The following is a 26,610-nucleotide window of genomic DNA, read 5'->3' as shown; positions in this document are numbered from 1 at the left end:
TCCAGGCAGAGCCTCCTCTCCGGGGGGTTTCCTCCTCCCTTCCGCAGACCTGGGGTTGCCTAGAGGATGCTGGCGCTGTGCGGGGGACCCCCCCCCCCCCGGCTTCAGGCAGGCCCCGTCCCGCTGACAGCCCGGCCAGGCCGGGACCGCGCTGCCCGCGGAGCCGCGCAGCACCCGCTTATTGGCATGCAAGGGCCACCCCTGCCCCCCCCGCCGCCTCCCTCCGCGTCTCCCCGGCTCGTCCGCACAACGCGGAGGCGGCAGCCCCCGCAGGACTGCAGCGGCAGCGGTGCCTCCGCTGAAAGTTGCGGGCCGGGGGCAGCCAGAGCGCACGGCCGGGCCCCATGGACGGGGCGCCCCGGCGGCAGCCCCCCCCCGCCCGCCCGCGCTGCCCCTCCGCGCCCCTAGGCACCGCCGCGGCGGCGCAGCCCGCGCCCCGACATGGACGGAGAGGTAGAGACGGGGGGGCAGGGGGGGATTTCTGGGTCGCTTGTCAGCGTTTCCCCCGGCTGCCGTGCTGCTAACGCCGCTCCGAAGGCGGCACCGTGCGAGCCGTCTCCTCCCTTCCACTTGTTCAAAGAACAAACTGCTTCGCGCTGCCCTTTCGCCCTGCTTCTGGGGGGCACAAGGCGCGTTTGGCCGCGGAACCCCGCGCAGCTCCCGCGCCGGGAAACCAATGATGCAGCAGTTTAATTAGCAGGGAGCGGCGCGTCCGCACTGCGCGGGCCGAGGCGCGGTCTGGCTGCGAAACGCGGGCGCGCAGCGAGCGCGGCTGCCCGCGGAGCCACGGCCGGCCCGGGCTCCCCCTCCCGCGGCCGCAGCTTCGCCTCGCAACTTTTTTTTTCCAGTTTTCTCCTTCGCCAGCGCTTGGGAAGAGGAGCCGCGGGGGCCCGCGGGGAGGTAGAGGGCGCAGCCCCTTTCCGCGGTGTGCGCGCGTGGGTGCGCCGGCATGTGCGCGCCTGGGTGCGGGGTGCGCGGACGTGTGCGCGCCCGTGCGCGGACCGGGGGGGGGGGGCGCAGGCACGACCTCGAGGTGGCCCCGCCGCTGCCCCCCCGCAGCATCATCCGGCCGCGGCGCAACTTTGCGCCAGGGGCGAAGCCGCGCAAGCCCCGCGCCGCCCGGCCGCTGCGCGCCCCGCCGCGGATCGGCCGCCCCCGCTCCGCTCCGCTCCGCACAGCCCCGTTACCTGCTGCGGCTCCCGGCGCGGGAGCTGGGGCCGGCGGCGCTGCCCTCCGCCTCCGCGGCCCCTCCGCGCCGCGGCGGGATGCGACGGGGCCGCTTCCCCGACGGCTCCGGCTCCGGCTCCGGCTCCTTGCCCGGCCCGGGCGGGCGGCGGCTGCTGCACCCCGGCGCGGCCGGGCGGCCTGGGCAGCAGGGAAGGAGGGAAGGAGGCAGGCAGGAGGGAGGAGAGCGGGCGGCGCTGCGGGCGGGATGCGCGGGGCCGGGACGGCCGGGGCTCGCTGCCTCCTCGGCGCAGCCTGCGCGGTGCCTTCCGCGGCCGCGCTCCTGCCGCGGCCCCGCAGCTCGGCGGCGTTTGCAGTCAGGGCGTCTCTGATTTCCTTAAGAGATCTCGGGCTTTTTTTGGGGTGGGTGGGGGGGGGGGGCAGAGGGGGGCAAATCACGACCCATCCCGGCGGCTTCTTCCTCTCCGATTCTTCTTGTTTTTTTTCCTCCCCCATCTGCTCATTTCCCACTTCCCATCCTCTCCGCGAACCAGCCCCCTCCTTCCCTCTTAAAAAAAAAAAAAAAAAAAGAGGCAGGGGAAAAAAAATGTATAGTCAGGGCTTCCCAAATGCGCGCCCCCGACCCGGTGCCAAGCGCGCCCCCTCCATTTGTTCCCCTTCTTGAAGCTCATTTTCATGACGTGGAAAAAGCCTGATCCAGGGCAACAACAACACCGCGCACACGCACACGCACACACACACACACACACACACACACACACACACACACACCCGCGCACCCGCGCACGCACCCGCGCGCGCACGCACCGCGCACACGGAGCGGCGGAGCAGCCCGAGCTCCGCGCCGCGCCCGAGCCGCCCGCTCCCCGCGGCCGGGGCCGGGGCCGGGGCCGGGGCCGGGGCCGGGGCCGGGGCGGCGGCGGCGCGGAGCCTGCAGCAGCCCCTCGCCGCCCTCCTCCATCGAGTGTGCCAAACAGCAGCTCTGCAACCTAAAGAAGATCATTGAGGGGCTCATTGCATTCCCGGCACGTCTCAGGCTTGCTTCTCTTTTTTTTTTCCCTTTGCCTCAGCTTCAGCAGGAGTAGAGAGAGAGGGAGAGAGAGACACAGAGAGGGAGAGACAGAGAGAAACCAGCAATCTTTAAACTCGAGCTTTTTTTTCCCCTTCCCCCTTTTTTTTTCTTTTTTGGTAACGATGTGCTAAAATCTCTCCTGCAAACCGGTAAGTACAAGCTTTCTGGCTCCTTTTGTTTCCGGCTAGGGTCAAAGACACCCCCTCTTCCAAAAAGAAGATATAATAATCCTTTTTGGTTTTTTTATTTTTTATTACAGCCCTTGCAGAAGAGAAAGAACTTAAGTGGCTAATATTTTGCAAAGGAGACAGAGAGACTGATGCTGCAATATAGCTCTCATCTCTCTCCCTTCTTCCCAATTAGATCCCGGGTTTAATTGCAGAGGGTATTTCTCTTTTCATGCTTTCAACCATCTCCTCTTTTCCCACAGGGGAGGGTTTCATTTGCAAGTTGATGCTAAGGATTTCTTTCCGTTTCCCATTTCTCTCCCCTAAATGCATCTTTCGGCTTAAGTTTCTGGATGGGGGGCAAAATTTTCTAGTTCGTGCACGAGGAAGGCAAAAACGTCCTTTTCTATTGCAAGATTCAGACTAAAAGCAATGATCGCTCCGGATAATTTTAACGGGCATTTCAGTGATTCAAGGAAGGCTGCACCATCCATCGTTATTATTACCATCCTTAGCGTTTCTCTGTGTCCATACATTTAAAATATCTGGCGAAAGGAAGGGGGAAACCATATGTTGAAGGAGCTGCCTCTCATTAGTACAATATTATTTTCATCTGATTGGAGAAGAATGGTGTCTTCATTCGGAAACGTATATAGTAGGATAGATAATTTATCAGCTGGTAAGTGTCAAGGTATTTTTCTTCCACTTTCAGCTTTTTAACCGGGTCTCCTGCTTGGTCCTGGGGGCGCAAAACACCATAATCCAAGCCAGGCTGAGCATTTCAATCCTGGGTGCCTCTTTAGCTGTCACTTCCCTTTAGATCTGCTGATCGCATGGGCATGTGCTTTAGAAAGATTAATCATCTCTAAATGCTTTAATCAGCTAAAATGACTAATATGTGGCATGTATTTATCTGATAATATACCAGTTGCATTAATTCGTCGGTGCGTTTGAAAGGGGAAGATTTTCTTTTAAGCCAGGGTGGATAACCACTTACTGTTTTAAAGACGTTGGGGGGATTTCTGAACGCAAACGTCTTGCCAGGGACATCAGCTACCTGGCACATTCCTTTGAACTCACATGTGGATATATGGAGCCGGGAGGGAGAGCGATTCAACGACGAAAATTCAATAACTTTGGGAGTTTGCACGTATGGGAGAGATGTAGTGCGACACTGGAGAGATCTAACCACCGGTATTTCCCCCTGTAGTCGATGCGGGTTATGATGGCTATAAAGCTAAAATTGCAAACCAGTATGAAATATGTGCGGTTCTAAACACGGGTCATACGGTGAAAAACACGCAAAGACGCAACATGTTCAGCCTGCGTGTCCAGCCTGTCGTATGATCTGCATGTGCAGCCTCCTCGGAGACGGCATTTACCGAGTGGGGGGCGGGGGGAAGGGAGCCTGCTATCGCGTGATTAAACCTTTTAACATGTCTGAAGTATAAATCAGGGCCAGGCTTGCACATCAGACACCCCTAGAGTTTGTTTTGAACGTCTGCCCAACAACCGCTGAACTTTCCAGGAGCCTGACCAAAGTCGAGCAGGTAGGGGCTTATTAAAAAGAGCGGGGCATGAGTGAAATACTGAAAACCTGCGTGTTTTTTTTTCCCTCCCCCCCGTTGCAGTTTTGTAAACATCAACAAATGATGAAACCTTCCACGGCAGAGACTCTTCACAAGGGAAGGATGTTGTGGATAATTCTTCTAAGCACAATTGCTCTAGCATGGACTACACCAATTCCTTTGATAGAGGACTCGGAGGAACTCGATGAGCCCTGCTTTGATCCATGTTACTGTGAAGTGAAGGAGAGCCTTTTCCATATACATTGCGACAACAAAGGATTTATAAATATTAGTCAGATAACAGAGTCATGGTCAAGACCTTTTAAACTTTATCTGCAGAGGAATTCCATGAGGAAATTGTACACCAACAGCTTTCTTCACTTGAACAACGCTGTGTCCATTAACCTTGGGAACAATGCACTGCAGGACATTCAGACCGGCGCTTTTAATGGGCTCCGAGTCCTGAAGAGGTTGTATTTGCACGAAAACAAATTGGACATTTTCCGAAACGACACTTTCCTGGGTTTGGAAAGTCTGGAATATCTGCAGGCAGATTACAATGTCATTAAGCGGATTGAAAGCGGGGCATTTCGAAACCTAAGTAAATTGAGGGTCCTTATCCTAAATGACAATCTTATCCCCATGCTTCCCACCAACCTATTTAAATCTGTGTCCTTAACCCATTTGGACTTGCGCGGGAACAGGTTAAAAGTCCTTCCCTACCGAGGGATGCTGGACCATATTGGCCGGAGCCTGATGGAGATCCAGCTGGAGGAGAACCCTTGGAACTGCACCTGCGAGATCGTGCAGCTGAAGAGCTGGCTGGAGCGCATCCCCTACACCGCCCTGGTGGGGGACATCACCTGCGAGACCCCCTTCCACTTCCACGGCAAGGACCTGAGGGAGATCAAGAGAAGCAAGCTCTGCCCCATGCTGTCTGACTCCGAGGTGGAAGCCAGCCTGGGGATCCCTCAGCTGCCGTCCAGCAAGGAGAACGCGTGGCCCACGAAGCCTTCCTCCATGCTGTCCTCCTTCCATTTCACCGCCTCCTCTGTTGAGTACAAAACCTCCAACAAGCAGCCCAAACCCACCAAGCAGCCCAGGGCGCCCAGGCCTCCCCCGACGTCCCGCGGCCTGTATCCCGGGCCGAACCAACCTCCCATCGCCGCCTACCAGACCAGGCCCCCCATCCCCATCATCTGCCCTACCGGGTGCTCTTGCAGTTTGCACATCAACGACCTGGGCCTGACGGTCAACTGCAAGGAGCGGGGCTTTCACAACATCTCCGAGCTCCTGCCCAGGCCCTTGAACGCCAAGAAGCTGTACCTGAGCGGGAATTTGATACAGAAAATCTACCGCTCCGATTTCTGGAATTTTTCCTCTTTGGATCTCTTACACCTGGGGAACAACCGGATCTCCTACGTGCAGGACGGGGCTTTTATTAACCTGCCCAATCTCAAGAGCCTGTACCTGAACGGCAACGACATCGAGCGGCTCACCCCGGGCATGTTCCGGGGCCTGCAGAGTCTGCATTACCTGTACTTCGAGTACAACCTGATCAGGGAAATCCAGCCGGCGGCCTTCAGCCTCATGCCCAACCTGAAGCTGCTCTTCCTCAACGACAACCTGCTCCGCACCTTGCCCACCGACGCCTTCGCCGGCACCTCGCTGGCGCGGCTCAACCTGCGCAACAACCACTTCCTGGCGCTGCCGGTGGCCGGGGTGCTGGAGCACCTGCACGCCATCGTGCAGATCGACCTGAAGCTCAACCCCTGGGACTGCACCTGCGACCTGGTGCCGCTGAAGCAGTGGCTGGAGGCGCTGAGCTCGGTGAGCGTGGTGGGCGAGGTGCTGTGCGCCAGCCCCGAGCGCCTGGCGCGCCGCGACCTCCGCGGCCTGGAGCTGGCGGCCCTGTGCCCGGCCGCGCTGCGCCCCGCCGCCGCCGCCGCCGCCGCCTCGCCGCCCGCCGCCCCGCCGCCGCCCGCCGCCACCGGCGCCGCCGCCTACGAGCTGCCGCCGCCGGCCGCGCGGGTGCCGCTCTCGGTGCTCATCCTCGGCCTGCTCGTGCTCTTCTTCGCCGCCGTCTGCGCCGCCGCCGCGCTCTTCGCCTTCGTGCTGCGCCGCCGCCGCCGCAAGCGGCCGCTGCGCGGGCCGCGCCCGGAGGGCCCCGAGCTGGGCGGCGTGGCGCTGCGCTGCCGCCGGCTCTTCGAGGAGGGCGGCGGCGGCGGCGGCGGCGGGGAGCGCTCCCCCGAGAAGGCGCCGCCGGCCGGCCACGTCTACGACTACATCCCGCACCCGGTGACCCAGATGTGCAACAACCCCATCTACAAGCCGCGCGAGGAGGAGGAGGAGGCGGCGGCGGCGGCGGCGGGCGGCGGCGCCGAGGAGGCGGCCGAGCTGCTGCGCGGCGGCGGCGGCGGCGGCGGCGGCCCCCGCTTCGCCGCCGCCGCGGGGCAGGAGCCGGGCTCGCACTACCGCACCTTGCTGGAGAAGGAGCAGGAGTGGAGCCTGGCCGTGTCCAGCTCGCAGCTCAACACCATCGTCACCGGCAACCCCGCGGGCGGCGCGCCGGGGCCCGCGGCGGCGGCGGCGGCGGCGGCGGCGGCGGCGGCGGGGGGGGCCCCGCGGGACCGCGACCGCCCGCCGCCCTGCGCCGTGGGCTTCGTGGACTGCCTGTACGGCACCGTGCCCAAGCTGAAGGAACTGCACGTCCACCCGCCTGGCATGCAATACCCGGACCTCCAGCAGGACGCCAGGCTCAAGGAGACCCTTCTCTTCGCCGCCGGCAAGGGCTTCTCAGACCACCAAACCCCCACAAGCGAATACCTCGAGTTAAGGGCCAAACTCCAAACCAAGCCGGATTACCTCGAAGTCCTGGAGAAGACCACGTACCGGTTCTGACGGCCCGCGGGCCGCCCGCCCGCCCGGCTCCCCGGCCGCCGAAGTGCCTTCGCAGACTTTTGCCAGCAGATGTTAATCAATCGTTATTTTTTATACTGAAACTGAGACTTTGACTGTGCCATGTCTAAGGTATATTATTATTATTATTATTATCGGGGATCTTTGTATTGATCCTGACTAAGTAAATTCTATGTGTCTCTCTCTCTTTTTTCTTTTTTTTCCTCTCTTTTTTTTTTTCCTTTTCCGTTGCAGTAAAACTTCCTTTATATTTTCCCTCGGAGGGGCGGGGGAGGGAAGATGGCATTTTGTGGCTTGCTTTCTTCTTGCCCATCATGGCACAGATTCTGTACATTTACTGAAAAAAAAATGCAAAAGAAGCAAACGACGGCGGTTTGCTGCATGCCTGGAAACTGCAAGAGGGCAGGGAGGGGAGGGTCTCGCTCGGATGTCTCGCTCTTGTCGCTCTCCCTCTCTCCCACGCACACGCGCCCCCGCCGCCCCGCGCGGCGCCCCCCGCGCTGCCCCGCGCCGGGGGGGGGGGGGGGGGTCCGGGAGCGACCCGCCCGGGGGGGCCCCACGCGGCGCGCACACCTCGGGGATGCGCGGCGACACTTCCTCGCGCCGCCATGGTTTTTCCGGAGGACATCCGCACTTTCTTAATAAAAGCAACATGCGAATATGCAGGAAAAAAAAAAAAGGGGGGGGGGGGAGAAAAAAAAGCTACTGGGCACCTATCACTAACAGCTTTGTAGGAAGCACTTTTACTGTTTTCTCGCATACACGCACTCACACACACACACAAAGGTACAACGATGTGCATATATTTATTCTGTAATTTCAAGTGAATATAAATTGTAAAGGTAATGTTTAATCATTGTACAGTGATGCGTCTGGTATAGCTTTCCTAATAAAACATTTTGAAAAAAAATGCACATATATATATATATATATACACATATATATATATATAGGAATACAAAGCTTGAACCTGAAACTTAAGCTTTCCCCTACCGAGATTTCCTTTCCCACCTTAACCTTGAAAGCTATTTTATTAATAACAGTTCAGTGCACTGTGATGTTAACAGAGGGAAACCCTGTACAGCTTCTCTCGCCAAGACGCCACCCGAGACTTTTGAAAATCCGATTTGCAGCCTGTATTCCCACGTTGCACGGTAGTTACGGCACTTCCCGCGTAGTTAAAAATAGGCAGCGGAATTAAGGGCGCGTCTCCTCTCCCGGCGTTTCTCGCAGGACCCCCGGTCCCGCTGCCTGCCGGGAGCGGGGGCGGCACTGCTGGGGCCGCGCCCGGCGTGCAGAGCCGCGAAGCGGGGGCGGGCGGGGGAGCAAAGCGCGTTGCCGTGCTGGAGAAGAGCGAAGCGATCCGCACCGCCCCCCCCCCCCCGATCGCCCCCCCCGCGCCGTGCTGCGCGCCCCGCGCAGCCAGAGCCGCCCGGGCCCGGTGTCTCCGCGGGAGGCGCCCGGCGCCGCCGCCGCCCGCCAGGTGGCGCCGCAGCTCCAGCGCTGGCGGCGGCGCGGCGCGGGGGGCGCGGCGGGGCCCGGGGCCGCCGCCCCGCGGGAGCCGCCCGCGGAGCCCCGACGCCGCTGGGGGGGCGGCCGCCCGCGCGCAGGTACCATCCATATGTGTGTATATATATATATATGTATGTCTCCAAATGTGCATATATATATATATATCTCCCCAAATATAGGTGTCTCCAAATATAGGTTTATAATTCGTCGTACGGGAATAGTTATAGCCGGACTTTACCCAGATGATTTGCAAAATGTTCCCACTGCATTAAAACGGTCCCGTCCCCCTCCGGGCACTTCTGGTTGTCCTTAGGGGACGGAGAACCGCTTGCACCTTTTTGGAGCAGGGCAGAGCTGGTTTTTGTGCACGGCGCGGTGTTGGGTCGGACCCAGCGAGCCTGCCTTCCTCTCGCGTAGCAGCTTGAGTTCGCCCTGCACAATGCTTTCTAATGGAGATGGAAACATGAATGCTTGTTTTCACCCCAAGTGTCCCTATTTATAGCTTCAGCAAGTATGCTTATTGCAGGCTTTTTTGTCTATCCGTGTTGGAGAGGCATCTGGGTGTGACAGAACAGAAATAATTTCCTGAGTCTTGGTAGTAGCTAATGTGTTCTGAGATGGAGGGACAGTTCCCAATGCCTGTACATCCAGCAGCAGCTCTGTATTATTGCTGAAAATAGTATGCATTCGAAGTTCCCACATTCCTCTGTTGGGTTGGTAGTGTTTTATGACAAAAGCATTCAGCACTAATCTTCTTTTCCCCCCATGGATATTAGAAAAGCATGCACGTGTTGAAAAATAATAGACATCAAAGTGCAAAGGCCAGATCCTTCTTATGATAATCATTATAATTACATTGATAACACTGCACGCAGGTAACGTGTGGAGTTATATAAATCAGGTCAAAGTACAGCCCCCAGTGAGAGTGGTGCTGTAGACACTGGGCAATGTCAACAGATCCCCAAGTGTTCATATGCTGTATCAAAACATAGTAAAGCCAGTTATAAACAATGCTTGTATTTTATTGAAACTCCAGAAAGGCAAGAGCATCTCAACATAACTATAGGTAGCAATCTCACCTGTAAAGGGTGAGGAAATCTATTTATTCAGTGGAAATAACTTTGTTATATGAGAATGGAATTTTGTATTAAAAGAGATAATTTTTGGCTTACATTGAGTTATTTTTCTTTCCTTGTGTAGGAAACTTCCTTTTCCTTGTGCACTGGGAGCTCACTGGAATCATTTGGGGATGGTTCCCTTTGGAGCTGTTCGGAATATTTGACTGTTAGGTGCAGCGTGTGTTGCGATGAGTTCTGGTTTGCTGTCTCGTAGTGCTGGCCTGAGGCTGAGGGGGTGGTAGCATCACTTTCCGCTGCAGGAAGCAAAAGTGGATCCATCATCCCTGATCTGTGATGAGTGACATGCTTCAACCTGGGCAACACCTAACCGAGAGGGATTATTATTGTTATCAGCAGTGTTACTGGTAGCATTAATAATACTGGGAGGGAATTGAATAAAGTCAAATGATCCACATTCACTTGGCTTTAATAGGATGCTATTTTAAATAAATAAATGGTTTTTAGCTTATTTCATGGTTGTATGTCAAGCAGCTGTTTCAGCACTTCAGCACGTGGTGCTCATTACCTCATGGTGCATCTTTCATCGTGTGTTTATTTTTATTCACTCATTCACTATGCCGAAGTTCTTCCTACAGGTGGAAAAGGAAAAAAGGCCAGGTAAGTGCCAGACATATCCTATCGTGACTCGATATAGGAAAATAGAAAGAATAATAATGATATTCCATTATCAGCGCTCTTTTGTGTTTCCTGGATATTGTCATTGATGTAAACACTGTATTTGTATCTGGTTTAAAAGACTTGACTGAGACTCAGAGATTGCTTTGTGGATCTCTTCCCCGTATTAAGAGTGAAAAAAGAACGCTACTTTTTATGGTATGAATAACAGCTCTCTTAATGTAAAATCTGACCTCTGGAAAGTGTTCGGTCTCTGAAAGTCTGTCCCAGTTGCTACAGTTGGTGAATACTACAGAGGGGTCGTTTATTAAGTGATTCAGTAGACTTGAGTTTAGCTGTTATAGGTCAAGATTTTGTCAGTGCTTTCCAGAGAAAGAACGTTTTTGTGCATACCACCACTGCTGATTTATTTTCAAGTTAGAAACGTACCGTTATGGCCAACTTGTGTTCTGTGCTGTAAACACATATAGCAACATGAGAGAAAAGTCTCTACAAAATGCCGATGCGTGAGGTTCTGAGTTTCTGAAACACTGAGGTGTGCAAGGAGTAGCTCAGGAGTGCTGCCTTACTTCTGCTTTATTCACATGCCTGCTTCAAATGAAGCTGAGCTGTCCACGTAAGATATGAGGCACTGGCCTTAAGTACAGCAGAAATGTTCATGTGAACAAGGTGTGCAGAATTTGGCTGCAAGTTTGGGAATTCACTGCATATCTATATTGCTCAATGGTTAAATATCACTTCTGGCAGCTCTCCAGACACTTCCAGTCACGTGTGTGTGAACTTGTTCCAGAAGTGCACTTCTTCCAAGGGCATTTGCCAGTATTACATGGATTTGTTTGCACTCTTAGAAATCAGACTGCTGGGCATTGCCTGTTCCTATTTTCTGAGTTGTCCCAGAGCTGATTCTAAATCTGCCTTCTTTGTATCTGAGTTTTGCAGTGAATTTGTGTAAGAGTTACACAATATGACGCAATAGTTTCCATGGGAGAAATGTAGAGTAAATTTGTCCAACATGCATTTTCACAGCTGCTTCATATTAACAACAGCTCTTTGTCCAAAAAATGCCATTTCTAATTCTTTGCGAATCTGATGGGAGTGGAAATATATCTTTTTCCCATTTCTTGAAAAAGTTCTGTGTTATTCTGGCAAATGTAACCAAGCCCTGACTCCAGGCCTGCTCGGGTTAGTGGAAGAAGCCCATTTATCGCAATGCAGGTGGAGCAAGTCCCAGTGCAAAAGCACTAATTCTGCTCCTGTTGAAACCAGGGATGAAATGCCCAGTATGTTCAGTTCTGCATGAATCAAATTATTCCTCATTTTAGTCCACAGACCTGAACGAAGAGCAAGGTCTGATCTTCTCAGAAAATTAAAACATATATTCAGTGGACTCAAACACTTTGAAGCAAGCACTCCACAGGACTATTTCAGAATATGAGGAGTAATAGAATAGGGAAAATTGCTTTGTTACCAATTTAGTAACTTTGTTCATTCACCTTTGTCACAAGCCACAGATTAGCCAAACTATCATTAACACTTTTGATTTGAAAATAAGAGCATTTACATGAAGACAAATATGTGTGTGATGCCACAGATTCTAGAAGAGTGGAAATTAGGGCAGGACTTTAGATCTAATGTCATCAGCTAACTGGTCAGGAAGACTGTTAATATAACAATTGGAAATACCTTGTTAATGTTATCTTTTCCCTGAAAAGCAGGAATGTTAACATGGAACTGGCAATTGCATTTGATATAGTTTTTTAAAGTCTCTTTTGTTTAACCCTTATAGTTTTCCACTTCTTTTAAAATTCTGCACTTTTGTTTTCAATGAAGAGACATTCAGGTTTAGGTTCTAGGGGTGGTGGTGATTTGGCTTTTTGTGGTATTTTTTGTTGTTGTTGTTGCTTTGTTTAGTATTAACTGCCCTGAACTAGCTTGAGCGTGGTGTTCACTAGAAGGATATTGGGGTGAAACATTGCACCTTATCTGTGATTGCTGAGAAAGTGTTTGGAAAGGTTTCTCTGTGGTGGGATTTTCTCTGTTAAATCAGCCAATATTGTGGTGGTTTTCTGAACAGCATCAGATCATTCATTTTTGTGGAAAAAGGATGGGAGAAGGCTCAAAGGAATGGAGCCATTGGGACTGCTATGGGAATTGCCATTCTGGTTGTTGTGTTGGGTGATCTCTGTGGATGTTGCATCAGTCTTTGGGTTTTTGAATGTTAAGGATCATCTTAAATGTGTGATCGTTTTTAGACATTATGAAGAACGTATATGCAATACTAAGATGCTGGGTGCCTTAATAGGAATAGATAATAATAGAGGGCGTAGCACAACGTAAAATATTAATGGCTGTCCTATATCACATATGGAAAGTTTAACGTCTGTTTATTTTCGAGACATTCTTATTTTTCTACTAAAATTTTCTAAATCTCTCAAGAACATCCTTATCCTCAGTGAATCCTGAGGAAACATTTTAGGTTAGCCAGGGGTCAAATCTCTCCGTTTGGGAATCCAGATACCCTCTTTGCCGCTGTGCAGATTTTGCCGTAGGGTTTGAATAATTTAGAGCAGGGTCCCTAAATTGTGATGAATCGCTCTTTGGCTGGCAAAGGCCCGAGACTTGCTGCTGCCTGTGGCAGCACCGCTGTCACTGCTGCTGGCAGTGGGACCTGCCACCGCTGCCGCCGGGGGCATCATCTGTTCACAACTGTAATCCAAAAAATTTTAGAGTGACATTAGTATATTGGTTACGTGAGGTTGTTTTTTTCTTGTTTTATTCACCTTTACCGTGCCTTTTTGGAGGCAGTAGCTATTTTACTTGTTAAGGAACTGTAGATAGGAATTTGTTAATAGTCTCTCTAACCACATTTGTTCAAAATTAAATCAGTCTATCACAAGAGTAGCTGTCCTGAACTGGGATGAGCTTTCCAGCAGGCTATGTAAGCCTTTGGTTTTATTTCTGGTCTCTTATACGTCCATTATCTGGACAACCCTTGAACTAAAATCTGTCATTGAACTTTGGAGATTTGGGGTTTGGAAATCAAGGCTAATTACGGTTTGCTTGTTTGGTTTGGTTTTATTTGGAGTATCGCTGGAAAGAGGAAAACATTGCAAGGTGAAAATCCACATCAAAGCATACTTTTTTAATAGGACTTTCAAACACAATCCTTTCTATCCTTTTCTTTGGAGAATGGAGGACCTACGTTCAACAGAGCGTAGGAGTTGCTCTGTTGCTGCTCCTGCCACTTGGGAGTGGAGATGAAATGTGGTCACCCAGCTCTGTCCTCTCGTTTCGGAGAGTGCCCAGGAGGGTCGGGCTCAAAGGCAGGCGTCGGAAGCTCCCGTTAGCAAGATTACAGGGTCAGATACGGCCAGCTAGTCCTGGGCTAGTGTTTCTGGGGAGCTGACCTTTTTAAAAGTGCACTTTAGGAAACTGGTGTGGAGTTTTGGTGGTGTTGCTGAAGCTGCTGTGCAAGGGCACGTCTGATCGGTCTTCATAAAAGCACAGCTGAAAAAGATACGCATTGCAAGCGATTAGAGAGAGTCGTTTCTTGTGGCATCACTTCTGCTACGTTTTCTTGCAGTGCCCCCCAAAACCTGGCTGCTTTGGAAAGTGGATAGTATTGCAATCAAAGAAGTATGGCAAGTAGAGATATATTTTTTTAGATCCGGTTTATATTAGTATGTTCTTCCAAAAGGGGCAAGTCGTAGCTATCGGTCCCTGGTTCTGCAGCCTTCACTGAGAATAGCCGAAGGCATTGATTTTGGCAAAGGTTCAGTCATCGCTCAGTCTGTGTTTAATCCTCCCCTTCAGTTTTAAACCAACAAAGTAAGAACTGGATGTAACTAATTAAAAGAAAAGAAGTCCTCTCCCTGTGCACGCTGACGGGCCGTGATCCTGCGGCCAGCGGTGGGGAGGGAAGGGATGGGGATGGCGTCGGCTTCGCCAGGAGCTGGGCTGGGTGGGAGCTGGGCCAGGGCGAACTCAACGCAAGCTGGCAGCTGAAGCTCGGGCACCTTGCTAGGTGAGAAGAAGTCAATAGCAGCATGGAATTCACTTTGAAACCTGTGTTTTTACAGCAGGTAAACAAATATCTCACAGAATCCCGTTTCTCCTACATTTGGCCCAAATTTTCAACCAGCCTCCAGCTTGCGCTCGTCCCAAATATTGCTTTTACCTACCTGCCTGCGCAGATATTCATTTGGCTGGCAGCCAGTCTGACGCCTGAGTTTGCACCTTTAACACGCGCGTGAAATGGAGATCGATTGAAAATGTGGTTGTCTCTGCTGGGTTTCTCTGTAGAGTGGTGTTTTGCCCCTCAAGATTCACGCTGTACGGTGTACCGGCTGGAAAGCCTGCCGGTAGATCAGCTCTGCGAGCAGCCTCCCGAGGCTAGCCGTGGTGATACACATGCCTTGCACTTTGGCAGCCCCTCCAACCCAGCCAAAGCCCACTAAAACCTTCAAGCACAGAGCACTGACCGGGTGGATCTCTACAGGGACGCGTCAGGGATAAGGCAAGGATGCTAGCAACGACCGAAAATTAGCTGCCGTTGACTCAAAGCAGTCACAAATGCCTCCAGTATCGCTGCTCCTGGTGGAACAGAGCAGCTAATGTATATAATGGAAGTGATGCTGTACGTATGTACAGCGTATACATATATACTGTGCGTGTATGTATTTATACGTGTACATGCTAGCTCGTCAAAGTATAGAAAAGCTTTTGAAAAGTTCTGGGAGATTCAGGTATATGGCTTGCTTTGGACTGTTATTAAAAAACATGGGCATTTTGGCTGTGGAGCTGCAAAGCCTCTCCGTGAAGGCCTGCGTTTGCAGTGCAGGTCGGCGGAGGCTCTCAGACCCGTCAGCGCTCGGCACTCGTAATCTTAGCAACACGTTGCAACTCCTAGAATAAGTTAGTTGAGGCAATGCAGGAGAAATTGCTGCATCCGAAGTCATTCAGAAACATTGCCAAGTTTCTCAGGAACGGTAATTGTGGAATAATGAGTATTATATTTTATTTGGGATAGAAAGAAAACCATAAGGAGTTCAGCAGGGGCAACTCTGGTCATCTTGGCTCTTTGCGGGAGGGAGAATTTATAACTATATCTAGCTAAAAAAATAAGAAAGCAGTGTGTGTGCGTTTGTGTGTATATATGGTTATATATATGTATATACAAATCTGTGTATGTGTATATATCTCTGTGTGTATATATGTATGTATGTATATGCCTATAATGTATATCTATATATATGTATACATTTATATAAATTTATATTTCTCTACATAAATAGTCATGCAACTATGGGAAAAAAACATTTCAACAATGTGTCCTTTTCTTTAAAACCCCCAAAAAAGCTTCTTTCATTACTATCATACTGGCACAAATACTTTAAATTATCTTTTGTATCCAGAGGGGAGCGTTGCCTGGTGGTTGAGCACAAGGCTGGAAGGTTTTTGCTCTTCCAGAGGACTCCGAGTGAGTCATTAGCTGTTCCACAGCTGTTCTGCATTCGTGACTTAAAGCTGTGTCCAAATGACTCAGGGCTGGTTTTAAAGGCAAGGGAGGTTGCTTGCTGGTGGGGGTTGTGTTTTGGGAGTTTTGCCCTGTTAGGGTCACAGTGTTTTGATGGTAAAATATCCTCACTAGTAATTTTTCTGGTTGCTGTAATGTCCTAGCCACCTCTAAGCCAGGGAGAAAAGATGATGTTCCTGCCCTAAAAGTAAGTTATTTAAAGTCTTATTACTTTGACTAAGTGATGTTGGGGCTACCATTTAGGATTAGGATGTTAGGCTGTAAATCAAGGTTCTTCACTCAGTGGGGTTTTTTTTTTTTTCCTAGTTCACAATGTGTGTTTTATGTTATAATCAATTTTAAATAATTTCACTTCATCATGAGAACAAAAATATTACCTTAATTCATGATAAGCTTGAAGAATTTCTCAGTTTGAAACTGTTCATATCAGGGTGAATTTAGCACTTGGCTTCAATGGGGTTGAATCAGATCAGAGCATTTCATTAAATGCTGACATTAAACCAATCTTGTAGTTGTGCAATGATTAACTAAAATTGTAATTTTGTAATAAAAATGAGCCTGAAAATGACTTAGTGGTTATGTATTCTATGACTATAGCAGCATTTTTGGGTCAATGAGACCTCTAGGTGGTTGCTATATGTTGGAGAGGGGGTAAATTTTGTGCTGCTGATGGTTATTCTTGTGTTTTGCTGTTGATTTAAGTCAGACCTGGCTTAGCCACTGGACTTGCTGGAATAGGGCACCCTAAATGTGCTGCACTTCAGGGAAAAGCCCCAGAGTAAATGGGAGAGTGGGTTGTCTCGTTTTCAAGCCCTTTGCTTCCCTTAAGGCAGAAAACAAACAAGAAATAATCCTGGAAGTGAGAACAGGCACCTGGGGGTTGCAATATATGATATGAGTGGAATATTTCCTTTAAGCTTCTTGATAATGTTTTGCCTTATTATTTCATCTAAAGAAAATAGGCACCTTATGGAAAAGCACTTCACAGGCTCTTTTGCATAAATGTTATGGTGAAACCTTGTGTGATATATAGTTGCCTGTTTTTTTAAAAAATAGGTCATTTCTATGCAAATATCATTTTTATGCAGAAAATATGCTGAATCCATATACTATGTTCTGGCTAAAGCAAACCTTTTGCTATTTTTTGTGATTTCAGCATATTTGCCTGAATGAAGATGACTGGAAGGGGAGCAGAAAAATTGATTTTTTTTTTTTTAAATTAACTCATGCAGGCCTAATGTCATGCTAACCACTCGCATATGGTGTCTCTGGGGCACACATAAATGCATCATTTTCAAAAGGGTAATTTGGGGGGGGGGGGGGCATGAAGCATGAGAACTTGAGCTCAGTGTTTCCCAAAGCTCAGGTGGCTGCTGCTCTGCTGAGCATCTGGAGAGGTGGAAGACTTGGAGAATTAAGTTTGCCCAGTGCCACTCGTTAAGGAGGACACCCACATGCCCACATCCTCAGCAAAGCAGCTCTTCCGACAAAAAGCCTGGAAGCTCTGAAGCTGCTACAGCAATAATAAAGTTTGCAAGTCTCCTTGTCATCTGTAGTAATCGCTTTTCCACAGGATGTGCTTAATCTGTAATGAACCTTGCTGACTTGCAATATTTCCCCCAAAAACCCAAACAACCCCCCAAACAAAAAAAAAAAAAACAGGTCTTCAGTGCAGCTGAAAGCATGCAGTCCTTGCACTTAGAAAGGAAACTGTGGTTTGAAGGTCAGACATGCGAGCGCACGTTGTCACTGCAGATAGACACCCAAGTAAATGACACGACCTAGAGCACTGTGTGCCGGAGGTCGAGCTGGCAGCAGACGCGTGGCTCTGCCGTGCGTGGTGCAGCAGCACCCGTGTCCCCGAGCCGAGCAGCAGCTCGGGGATGCTTGGGACCCTCTGGAGGGTTTTAGATGCCGCCTTTGGGACTCTGTTAAATTAGTCTAAAAACGAAGAACGGAACCAGCTTCTCAGCTAGCATGAACTGATGTTGCCCCGACGAAGCGTTTGATTTACTTAGGACTGGCGGAGAGTTTGACTATATACGCAATAGTTTTCTCCATTTTCACCTAGCTGGTTTGTTCCCGCAGGAAGGCGAAGAGATGAAGCTCTTGCTGTGTCCAGATCTGCGGTGATGCCACTATCAAGTGGCCTCTTAATCCTTGGCAAAAACTCTTCTGCTGGATTTCTGCATGCGATTCTCTGCCCACCTGCAACCTGCTCCCATCCTTGTGTGCTGAAAGGAGGAGGCAGACACAAATTCCTTGAGCTTTCCCTTTACCAAATCCTGCTTAAAGCAATCCCGAAGGTGGTAGTTAAGTAAAAAGGCCGGTGGCGGTCTGCCAGACTACGCTGCTGGGAGCCTGCAGGGATCAGACTCGTGCAGCTCCCGTGAAAACAAGATGTCTCAAAGGTCAGTTATAAAGAATAATTATCTGCTGTAAAACACTGACTGACTGGACAGCTTTGGAGTTGAGCACTGGTATTAACAACAACAAAGTACTGTAGCGTTAGATATGGCTCTGCAGATGCTGGAGCGATGGAGCTGCAGCTGTGCTGGCCGTGGAGGCAGGCAGCGAGCGGGAAGACGCTCTTGCAGAGGCTACTGCCGTGTTTTGGGTAGGAACGTGCCTTCCTGATGGCTCTCCTGGGCCTTCCTCCCTGTTCAGCCTCTCCCCAGAGTTTTCATCCTTTAACAAGTGGTGTTATGATATGTTTTGCCGTTACAGCACAATGTGTGTGACCTCGGAGAAGAGTAGCCTTCCACCTGAATTACTACTGCCAAAGTAATAGAGATAGAAGAAATGATTTCCTTCTCCAGGGTTTTACCCTGAGCTTTAAAACATACACTATTTTCATAATAATGATCATGAAGTTTGGGGGTTTTTAGTAACAAATAAGGAAGGACAGTTGTAGGTGCACCGCTGGTCGTAGGTCTTGTCTGGCACATGGAAGGCACCTGGCAGGTTTCCTCTGACAAAGTGTCCGTGTCGTCCCCTTCCCGTGGTAAATCACATGGATGCAGACTGCTCCTGCCAACGCGAGGTGCCCCAGGAGCGTACGGAAGGGAAGGTCATCTCAAGAGGTTGGTACCTTGGGCAGAGCAGAGCGGGCCTGGGGAGAGGCCTAGCCTGTCCCTTAATCTTCCCCAAAGCCTTGGATGATGGTGTTGTCTTAACATCTAGATGTTTAAAATTGATTACATCTACCTGGAACTCAGCTCCTGTTCCCAATTCCCTATCTTCAGTAGGAAAACATTACTGTTTTCCTATCTCGTAAGGATTAGGAAATATTACAAGTAATATTTAGTGTTACTAGGTGTCCAGACACTCTAGTTAAAGGATCATTGCATATGTGGTTTAAAAAAAAGTCTATTACTAGTATTTCCTTGCTTTTGTCAAGAGATTTAAAACAATTTCATACGAATTACAACAAACAAGGGGTCGAATTATTACGAATATCAAAATACTAAGCTATGGTGATGTGTATCACTGACAGCTCTGGATATTCAGATGACAGCGTGATGGGCCCTGATGGAAAATAATAAAATTCTGAACAGTTAAGATAGTGATTTAACTGCTGAAGGTGTTTCATCTTCATAAATTTTCTACTGGAAAAAAGTCTACTTCTAACAGGAAAACAACATCCTCAAACTTATTTTTTTAATGATTATTTTGTAGGTGAAAATAATCACTTGGCAGTTGCTGCAAACAAATCTTTTTAACATTGCTTTGTCTTAAGAAAACACACTTTGCAGCTTAATAACACATTTTTGGGGAACAGAGAAGCTTTCTGAAAATAATACTAATTTAGAAGGAAACACTTTTTTTTTTTTCCCCTCCCTGACAGTGCTTTGTATTCATAGAAGTAGGGTTAGAGCTACAAGCAATTTTTTGAATCTTGTTTTACTGAAGCGCATTGTTTTATGTGCTTTGGTTCATGTAAATTTTGTTTGTAGGGAAAAATAATATCTTCAATCTGGTTGGTATTATGATGAGAAGAAACATGCTCTCGGGCACATGAAGGTTGTCTACGCTGAGAAATTTTGTCTATCAGTTCTAATAAAAGGTATTACATGTGCTGTAATCTGAATAATTTGCTTCCTTAAGGGAGGAAGGGACGTAAATGAAGGAATAAAGTATTAAAGAATAAAGGAGGCTTTACTAGCAAAGGGCTTAAAGTTCCCAAACTTGGTGTCTATTGCTGGTAAGTGTAGGTATAATCGCCAGGTGTGTGTGACTGTGTGATCCCTTTGGATGGATATCAGACAGTCCGCTGACTTCTCTTATTGGATTGGATTGTTCCCAATGTAAACGGAAGCAGAGTTCATAATCTTTCTTACGCTCCGCTTGCCATCACTGAAAGTAACAGTTGTAGGAAAAGTGAAGAACGTGAATGGGGCATCTCGGGAAAACTGCAGTTGCTTTGCGTTTCCAGCAACGTGCAGCTCTAAAGCCAGAAGCTGGGCTAACTATCGAAAACAATGAAGTAACACTAAAACTTGAGCGACAACATTGCAAAGAGGAAAGAAAACCACAAAATCCAAATTGCTGCTTTTGTCGACTTGCTAGCAGTCAGCTGTGTATTTGCAGGTCCTTGATGCTGGGACTGGTTAAAACTAGAAATATAAAGATTTTTTTTCTCAAATCTGATTGTTTTAGATTCCCCCCGCCCCAAAGAACCTCACTGCAGTATCAGGAGAAAGGACTCAATGACCTTCTGATTTTTGTTAAGTCTTGTCCAGTACCCACAGCCCTGAACAATACATCGGTCTTTGAAGGAATACACACAAACAGATCTTCAGCTATGTATTTGTGCATGAAACATGCATGCTTAAATTGTGTGTACAGATGGAAAATTTGTGTGTACACAAGACAAGTTAGGCAACATAATAATGTGGAAATGAGCACTTGCTGGAAGAGTCAAACTCTTAGCAGGCACAAGCTAGCCGTTGCAAACGTAAGGCAGGTAGTGTGCACACTTGCATGGACACGTGTGGGGAAATGTTAGAAGAATGAACACTGTTAAGCTGTCCAAAAAAAGCATTTCTTTTTCTTTCTTTCACTACTGGCTGATCTTCAGCACCTATAATTAATGCACTTTGAGTGGGTTGGCTTCTGTATACTTGCCCATCTCTCTTTGTAGTTAGATCGGGGAATGAGAACATCTTGGACTTATGGTCCCCTGCAAAGCAGTTTTCAGAGTTTCCCAGGTCAGTGCCGGACCGGGTGGAGAGAGCCCCGACAGGACACTGCGCCCCTGGGAATAAAAAGCTGTCCGAGAAAAGAGCTGCAATCCTAAAGCTGTGCGGATGAACAGTTGTTTGCCTTTTGGACTAGGTTCCAGTTCTTAATTTTGCAGCTCCCTGTAGTAAGTAAACAAAACTCAAATATTCAGAAGATCCCGAACTAGCTGTGTGGCTCTGACACTCCGCAACTTTGGTATCTCTTGACTTGGATATAACCTGGCTCTATACTCCTTAGGAGAATTAACTTAAGTATTTATCAGGTGCTGTGGGAGCATGATAAACAGCATTTACAGAATCTTATATCTGTGTGACATTGTCAGCAATTTTTGCAGGTGATAGTAAGGAGTCAGTGTTCAAACAAAGTGATTTGGGTGTGTGTTTATTTACAAGTAAGTAATAGTAAAGGCAATCTTAACTTCAAATATTTTCTACGTTTCTTCAAAGCAATGTCAGTAGCCATACAAAAAAGTTACCATACCTAATGAAATTACTCCCCATTATTCATATTTCCTGCAAAAATAGTTGTATTAACTTTTACAGTGACTGCCTTAAACAGTGCATTTTTTCATAGCCTAAGCTCTCAGAAGCTCAGAAAGCAGATTCATGGGCCCATGGACTCATAGCAGATACATGTCTGGTGTCTGAATAAATGAATACTCCACTCAGCGCGGCGTTAATCCCTCGACCTCAGCTGATGCTGAGCCCCCATGTATATCTGTCAGTGTTACGAGAGTTTTGTGAGATGAATAAAATATGTAACAAATTTTTAAGACATTTGTTGTACACATGCCTGAACAGTACAAAATTATATCTGAGCTTTTATTTTCTGAAAAAAGGATTTGGACATTTTTGCTTTTTCTTGTGTGAAGCATTCTGACCGTTTGAGCTAGCTGGTTTTTGTGACTGTGCTTTTGTAACTGTGCTCAGTTCTGATGGAGTCGGGGCGGTTTTGTTTAGTTTTGTCTGAATATCGTGACCTGTAAGACAGTTCCTTTGTTCATTTAGGCAATATCCAAAACCTGCCGCAGTCGATTCCTGTTCGCTTTAATGGACTTTGAGTTGGGTCCTCACCTATTGCTAGGGAACCGCCGCTCCCAGGTGGAGAATGCATTTGATAGAGGTGTAAATCCACCAGTTATCTGGAATGGAACTGCTGAGTTTAAGCTGCAATCTACATTTATAAAGTGAAAACTTCATCAGATAAGGGGAAGAAAAACACTTCCAGGCTTGTGAGCTGACGTGCGAGGAGGTCACTGGAAATCTTTCCAGATTCATAGTGACTCCAGAGGATCAGGCCCCTGTTAAATCAACCACAACATTAATTTAGAAATCTTTATCTTTATAGCTGTAGTTTATTGCAACGTAAACATCAGCACAAAACACCTTAAATCTAGTGGATGAAAGTGCCCAAAGCATAAATCAATAGAGAAAAGTTCAACACTGGGAACATAAACTTAAAGTTGGGATGACAGTCACTGATTAAACAATATACTGCAAAGAGTCTGGAAGGACAGACTTCGAGCACGTAGGTGAGGCAGCCCCATTCGTATCCCATGATTGGCTGAATTTGGGAAGAGGGAGATGCTGCAGGCGTTGCTGATGGAGGCTGGAGATGCTCCAAAGAGTAGACGAGCTTTACAGGTCAGGCAGAGTCACCGGCATGAGCACAGGGACGTGATTATGGGAAAAAATTAAAACCCTTTAATGTAAATGTAAAAGGGTCTCATGGTTGTAATGGGGAATTATAGATAATCAGATTCAGATCTTGGGGTAAACAAGTAAGTGCTATATGTTTTGACAGGAGGCTGCACGGTTCGAGGAGAGGTTAATAATATTTTGAGGCTTTGACCTTTTCTTCTAGCTGAGTGACCGGTGGCGTATGCAATCCTGGTGGCTAATTTTCATTTGATTCCCAGCTCACTAAAATTTAGCTTGGAAATCACTGGAGGTCCTCATCACTTCCTAAGCTGCATGGCCCAAATAAGGTGTTTTTGAAAAATGTGGACCAAAGTTTCTATTCCTTTTTCGAATAAGCACTCCAGAAAACATCTTTAAAAAATGGAGCTGCAAAGAACAGGTACTTGTGCAACACTTCTCGAGCAGGGAAGTGGGAGCTGAGCACGGGGCGTAGAAGATTATTCCCCTAGGGCATAATCAAAAAAAAAAAAAAAAAGGTAAGGTTTACTGTCTCTTCCGGAACCCGTAACCTGCATATGTGCATGGCAAAGCAATGATAGAAGACCACAATCTACTATGTTTGAGGTACATCCAAAACATTAAGGCAAGCTTTCCGGAGGAGGCTATCAATTACTCTTCTGAGCCCCCATCAAAAACAAGCTGGTTTGTGAGGAAGAAAAGTTCTGTTTGAGAAAAGTGCTAAAATAGATTAAATACAGGCTTAGGAAGGTCAGCAAAAGGGAAGCCATGCTACTAGAAATAAAGTTGTGGAAAGCTTCATTATTCCATTTCTATTGATTTTCATAACGAACTCAAGAGGTTTATTGCATCTTCAGTAATGAACCTGGCTGTTGGCCTTATTTTGGAGGATGACTGAGAATATCAAAAACACAGATTGGATGTGAGGGTACCGGGTGGTTCCCATGGTTCATTGTAACGAAGCGTAAGGGCATGGGCTGACAATATAAAACTAAGAGCAGAGCTCAACACTTTTAATTACAACTACATTTTGGGGGGTGACTAGGGCTTTAGCTGGGTAACCTGGTACATGTTTCTGAGTATCCATCTTCTGCAGATCCTGTGAAATGTCACCTGTTAACCAAATCATCACAGTCGGTGCTGAAAACTGTGATCAGAGGCTAGAGCTAGGCAAGCCACAAGTTATGGCTGATTTTTTTCCCATAATTATGTAAAAAAGCGTAGCTGAGTGCTCCTTATTGAGCTGGTTGAGTAAGTGAGGAGCTGGCAACTGGGAGCTCCTGCCTTCGTCCCAGACGCTGATACTGATTAGTGTGTGGATTTAGAGAAATGCTTTAATATTGCCGTTGTATTTTATCCCTCTGCAGAACGCTTATCTCTGTGCCACGGAGGCGCGGTGGAAACGCACGGTGCTGCTGTCTCTGGGAAATGCTTACAATATGTTATAGACGGAGCTAAATGTTTGCAATGAAATCCCCAAACCCATGAAACTCTAGACTGCTGTGCGCTTGCAGAAAGGTTTGCGCTTGGGAAGATCCAGGCAATGCCTTTATCGAGGACTGATATTTAAAGCAGGGCTGGAATAGCAGTTGCACTTAGGAAGCCTCACTCTTGGCTGACCTTTTAAGCACGCGTTGCGTGGCATGGGAAATAAATAGCATCAGCGTGAGACACGGAGAAAAGCGAAACCACGGGCATGGGACACGTGTCTGTAAAGAGCAGCTTCCCAACGGGGAATCTCAGAAAGCGCAGGATCAGCCCTTGCGTTTCTCTGTGTTAGAGCAGAGTTTACCCACGGTGTTTCTACAGAAATTAAATCAGAACTAAAATTCTACCTTTTATGAGTGAAAACTGCTGCCTGTGGCCAGTACAGCCCAGAAAGCCAGCGAGGCTCCCTGCTGCGCCGGTCCCCGCACGGAGAGCTGGTGCTGGTCCCGTGGGGTGCCCCCGGTGCCGCAGGAGGTGGGTGCAGCCAAAAAGGGAAGACCAAGCCCCCGGCCGAGCGCGGGGGTCCGGTTAGCACCGCCGGCAGCTGGAGGAAGGTCTGGTTTGTCCTGGTTGCGAAGCTGCATCAGGCGGGAAGCAGGGATGATCATCAACCCTGACATTTTTTTCATAGTTCCAACCTCTGAATCTGGTTAAAAGTTGCTCTGGATGGAGACATGTTCATATTTACCAGTATATGTCATCTCCACGTTTTCGCTAGACTAATTGGCGTGGATTAACCGAGGCTTTAATGGAGCAAAGTGCAGATATTATTTTGCCTAGACAGAGCTCTTATAATTTATTGTAACAAAAGCATCGAAACAACTTTATTGTAGTGTTTTACCTTAAGTGCGTATTTGCACCACAGATGCACGATAGAAAAAAGCCGGATATCTGCGAAGAGCCCAGGCGTCCTGGTGCCTGGCCCTGTGGTCCTCGATGCTCCTCATTGCGCAGTCTCGCTGTACATAACTTCAGCCCACTTTTCTGGTCGTTATGGCGTGACATACTACACATTTAATGTTATTCAAAAAGTCGCTCAGCTTTTGCACCTCTCCCTCATTTTGTCGCTGGGATGGTGCTAGCACCTTCTTTCTAAAGCACAAATCAGTGTTTGGAAAGCATCATAAGGAGTTATCATCAGGAGGGACTGGGCACCCACACCTTGCACACAAAACATGGTTATTTTTGCAGCTTGACAGCATATTTTATTCTGCTTGGTGTAAGTTCCAGATATTAAAATTAAATTGGGGTGAAAACTTTTGAGTGAAATTCATATTTGGGCCACTATTTCTGCTTTAGCTTCCGCACACAGGAGATGTCTTGGGATATATTTGCGAGACAGCGGTATGTCCCCCAGCAGCCAGAGCGAAGGCCGGAGAAGAGCACAGCAGACCGAACCCATCGCATCCCTCAAAGTCAAGGTGGGGAATAGTGATAAAACTTGATGTAACATGCAGGTTTTGAGGCTAAACTTAGTCTCCGGTTGCCGTGGATGTCAGCCTGCATCATTAATAAACAGAGAACGAAATGAGGTAAGAAGCGATTATGGATAATCATGCTTTATTTTTAAATAAATAGTGTACAAACAAATATGGATTGGAGATTGCAGGATTGTCCTAAAAATAGGAACAAAGATGTGATTTATTGTCTCTCTTTATGTTTGAGAAATAGTAAGGAATTGCAAGTTTACAAGCAGAAAGGCATTCTTCAGATTACTGCTTTCTAGGCCAGGCTTCCTGGGTGATCTTGTGGGGGCTCTTCCCTGCGGACGCGCAAGGCCCGGCGAAAGGGGGTCTGGCCGCTGGATAGCAATTTGTAGGAACAGGATGCAAGAAGAATCCTTTAATGCAAAAAGTTTCTTTACAGCTAGTAAAACAGTTTTGCAGCATTCAAAAATTCACTGAAGTGATTTCCTCCTGGACTCATTTAGCGTTTTATCAGATTGTGCCAAACCTTGCAAGTTACCGATGGAACAGTAAAAATTCACAAAAGTTACGTAGGCAAAAAAGCTCAAAATTACTAGCTGTGTTTTAAAAGCTAGTAATCCCGAAGTTCAGTTTTAGTTGCTTCCCCCCCCCCCCCCTTTTGTAATAGTATCTGGTATTACTCAGTAGAATTTCCCATGTGCAGGGTTGGAGACTCTCGGTTGATAATGTGGATTTGTGCGTGATTGGAATTTGCAGTGAAGGTAACTAAGCGTTCAGGATGGCTAAAAAAGACCAGTGCTCTATTGATCATGAATGTCACATTTCCGTGACTGGAATAAAGAATATAGTCTAATGGAAAGCGGGTATGCTACAAACACAGATGCACCAAAATATGCACTGAAGAGAGATGAAAAATAAAAGTTTAGTTCCAAGCAGTTTCCACTTTCTGTAGCTTTTTATCTGAGTTTAAAATAATAATTTGAGAGTTTTATTGACTGAAAATCCAGACTATTAAAGCTTCTAAGAAAATAATATTCATGTTCAACTTGTAGAGCATTTTAGGATCATTTGGATGCTTTG

General features: G+C 48.1%; 1 protein-coding gene across 5 annotated transcripts in view; it reads left to right on the top strand.

Annotated features, from left to right (window-relative positions):
* The first annotated feature begins 4,001 nt into the window (after window positions 1–4,001).
* SLITRK3 (SLIT and NTRK like family member 3) overlaps window positions 4,002–26,610 on the top strand; it is a 38,342-nt gene continuing 15,733 nt past the window's right edge. The window contains exons 1-2 of one of the 5 annotated variants that reach the window (XR_010390430.1): window positions 4,002–7,022; window positions 25,403–25,524. Coding sequence is in view for 1 of the 5 variants with exons in the window: in XM_064516580.1 (XP_064372650.1) it covers window positions 4,074–6,893 (2,820 nt within the window). In the remaining 4 variants the exon portion in view is untranslated. Of the gene's footprint in view, window positions 7,095–9,623; window positions 11,055–25,402; window positions 25,636–26,610 lie in introns of those variants that run through there. The other 4 variants (XR_010390431.1, XR_010390433.1, XR_010390432.1 and 1 more) reach the window with 4 other exon arrangements.

This window comes from Dromaius novaehollandiae, chromosome 9 (assembly GCF_036370855.1).
Source record: "Dromaius novaehollandiae isolate bDroNov1 chromosome 9, bDroNov1.hap1, whole genome shotgun sequence".
Taxonomy (NCBI): domain Eukaryota; kingdom Metazoa; phylum Chordata; class Aves; order Casuariiformes; family Dromaiidae; genus Dromaius; species Dromaius novaehollandiae.
The sequence above is the reverse complement of the archived record's forward strand: the minus strand, read 5'-3'. Positions and strand labels throughout refer to the sequence as shown.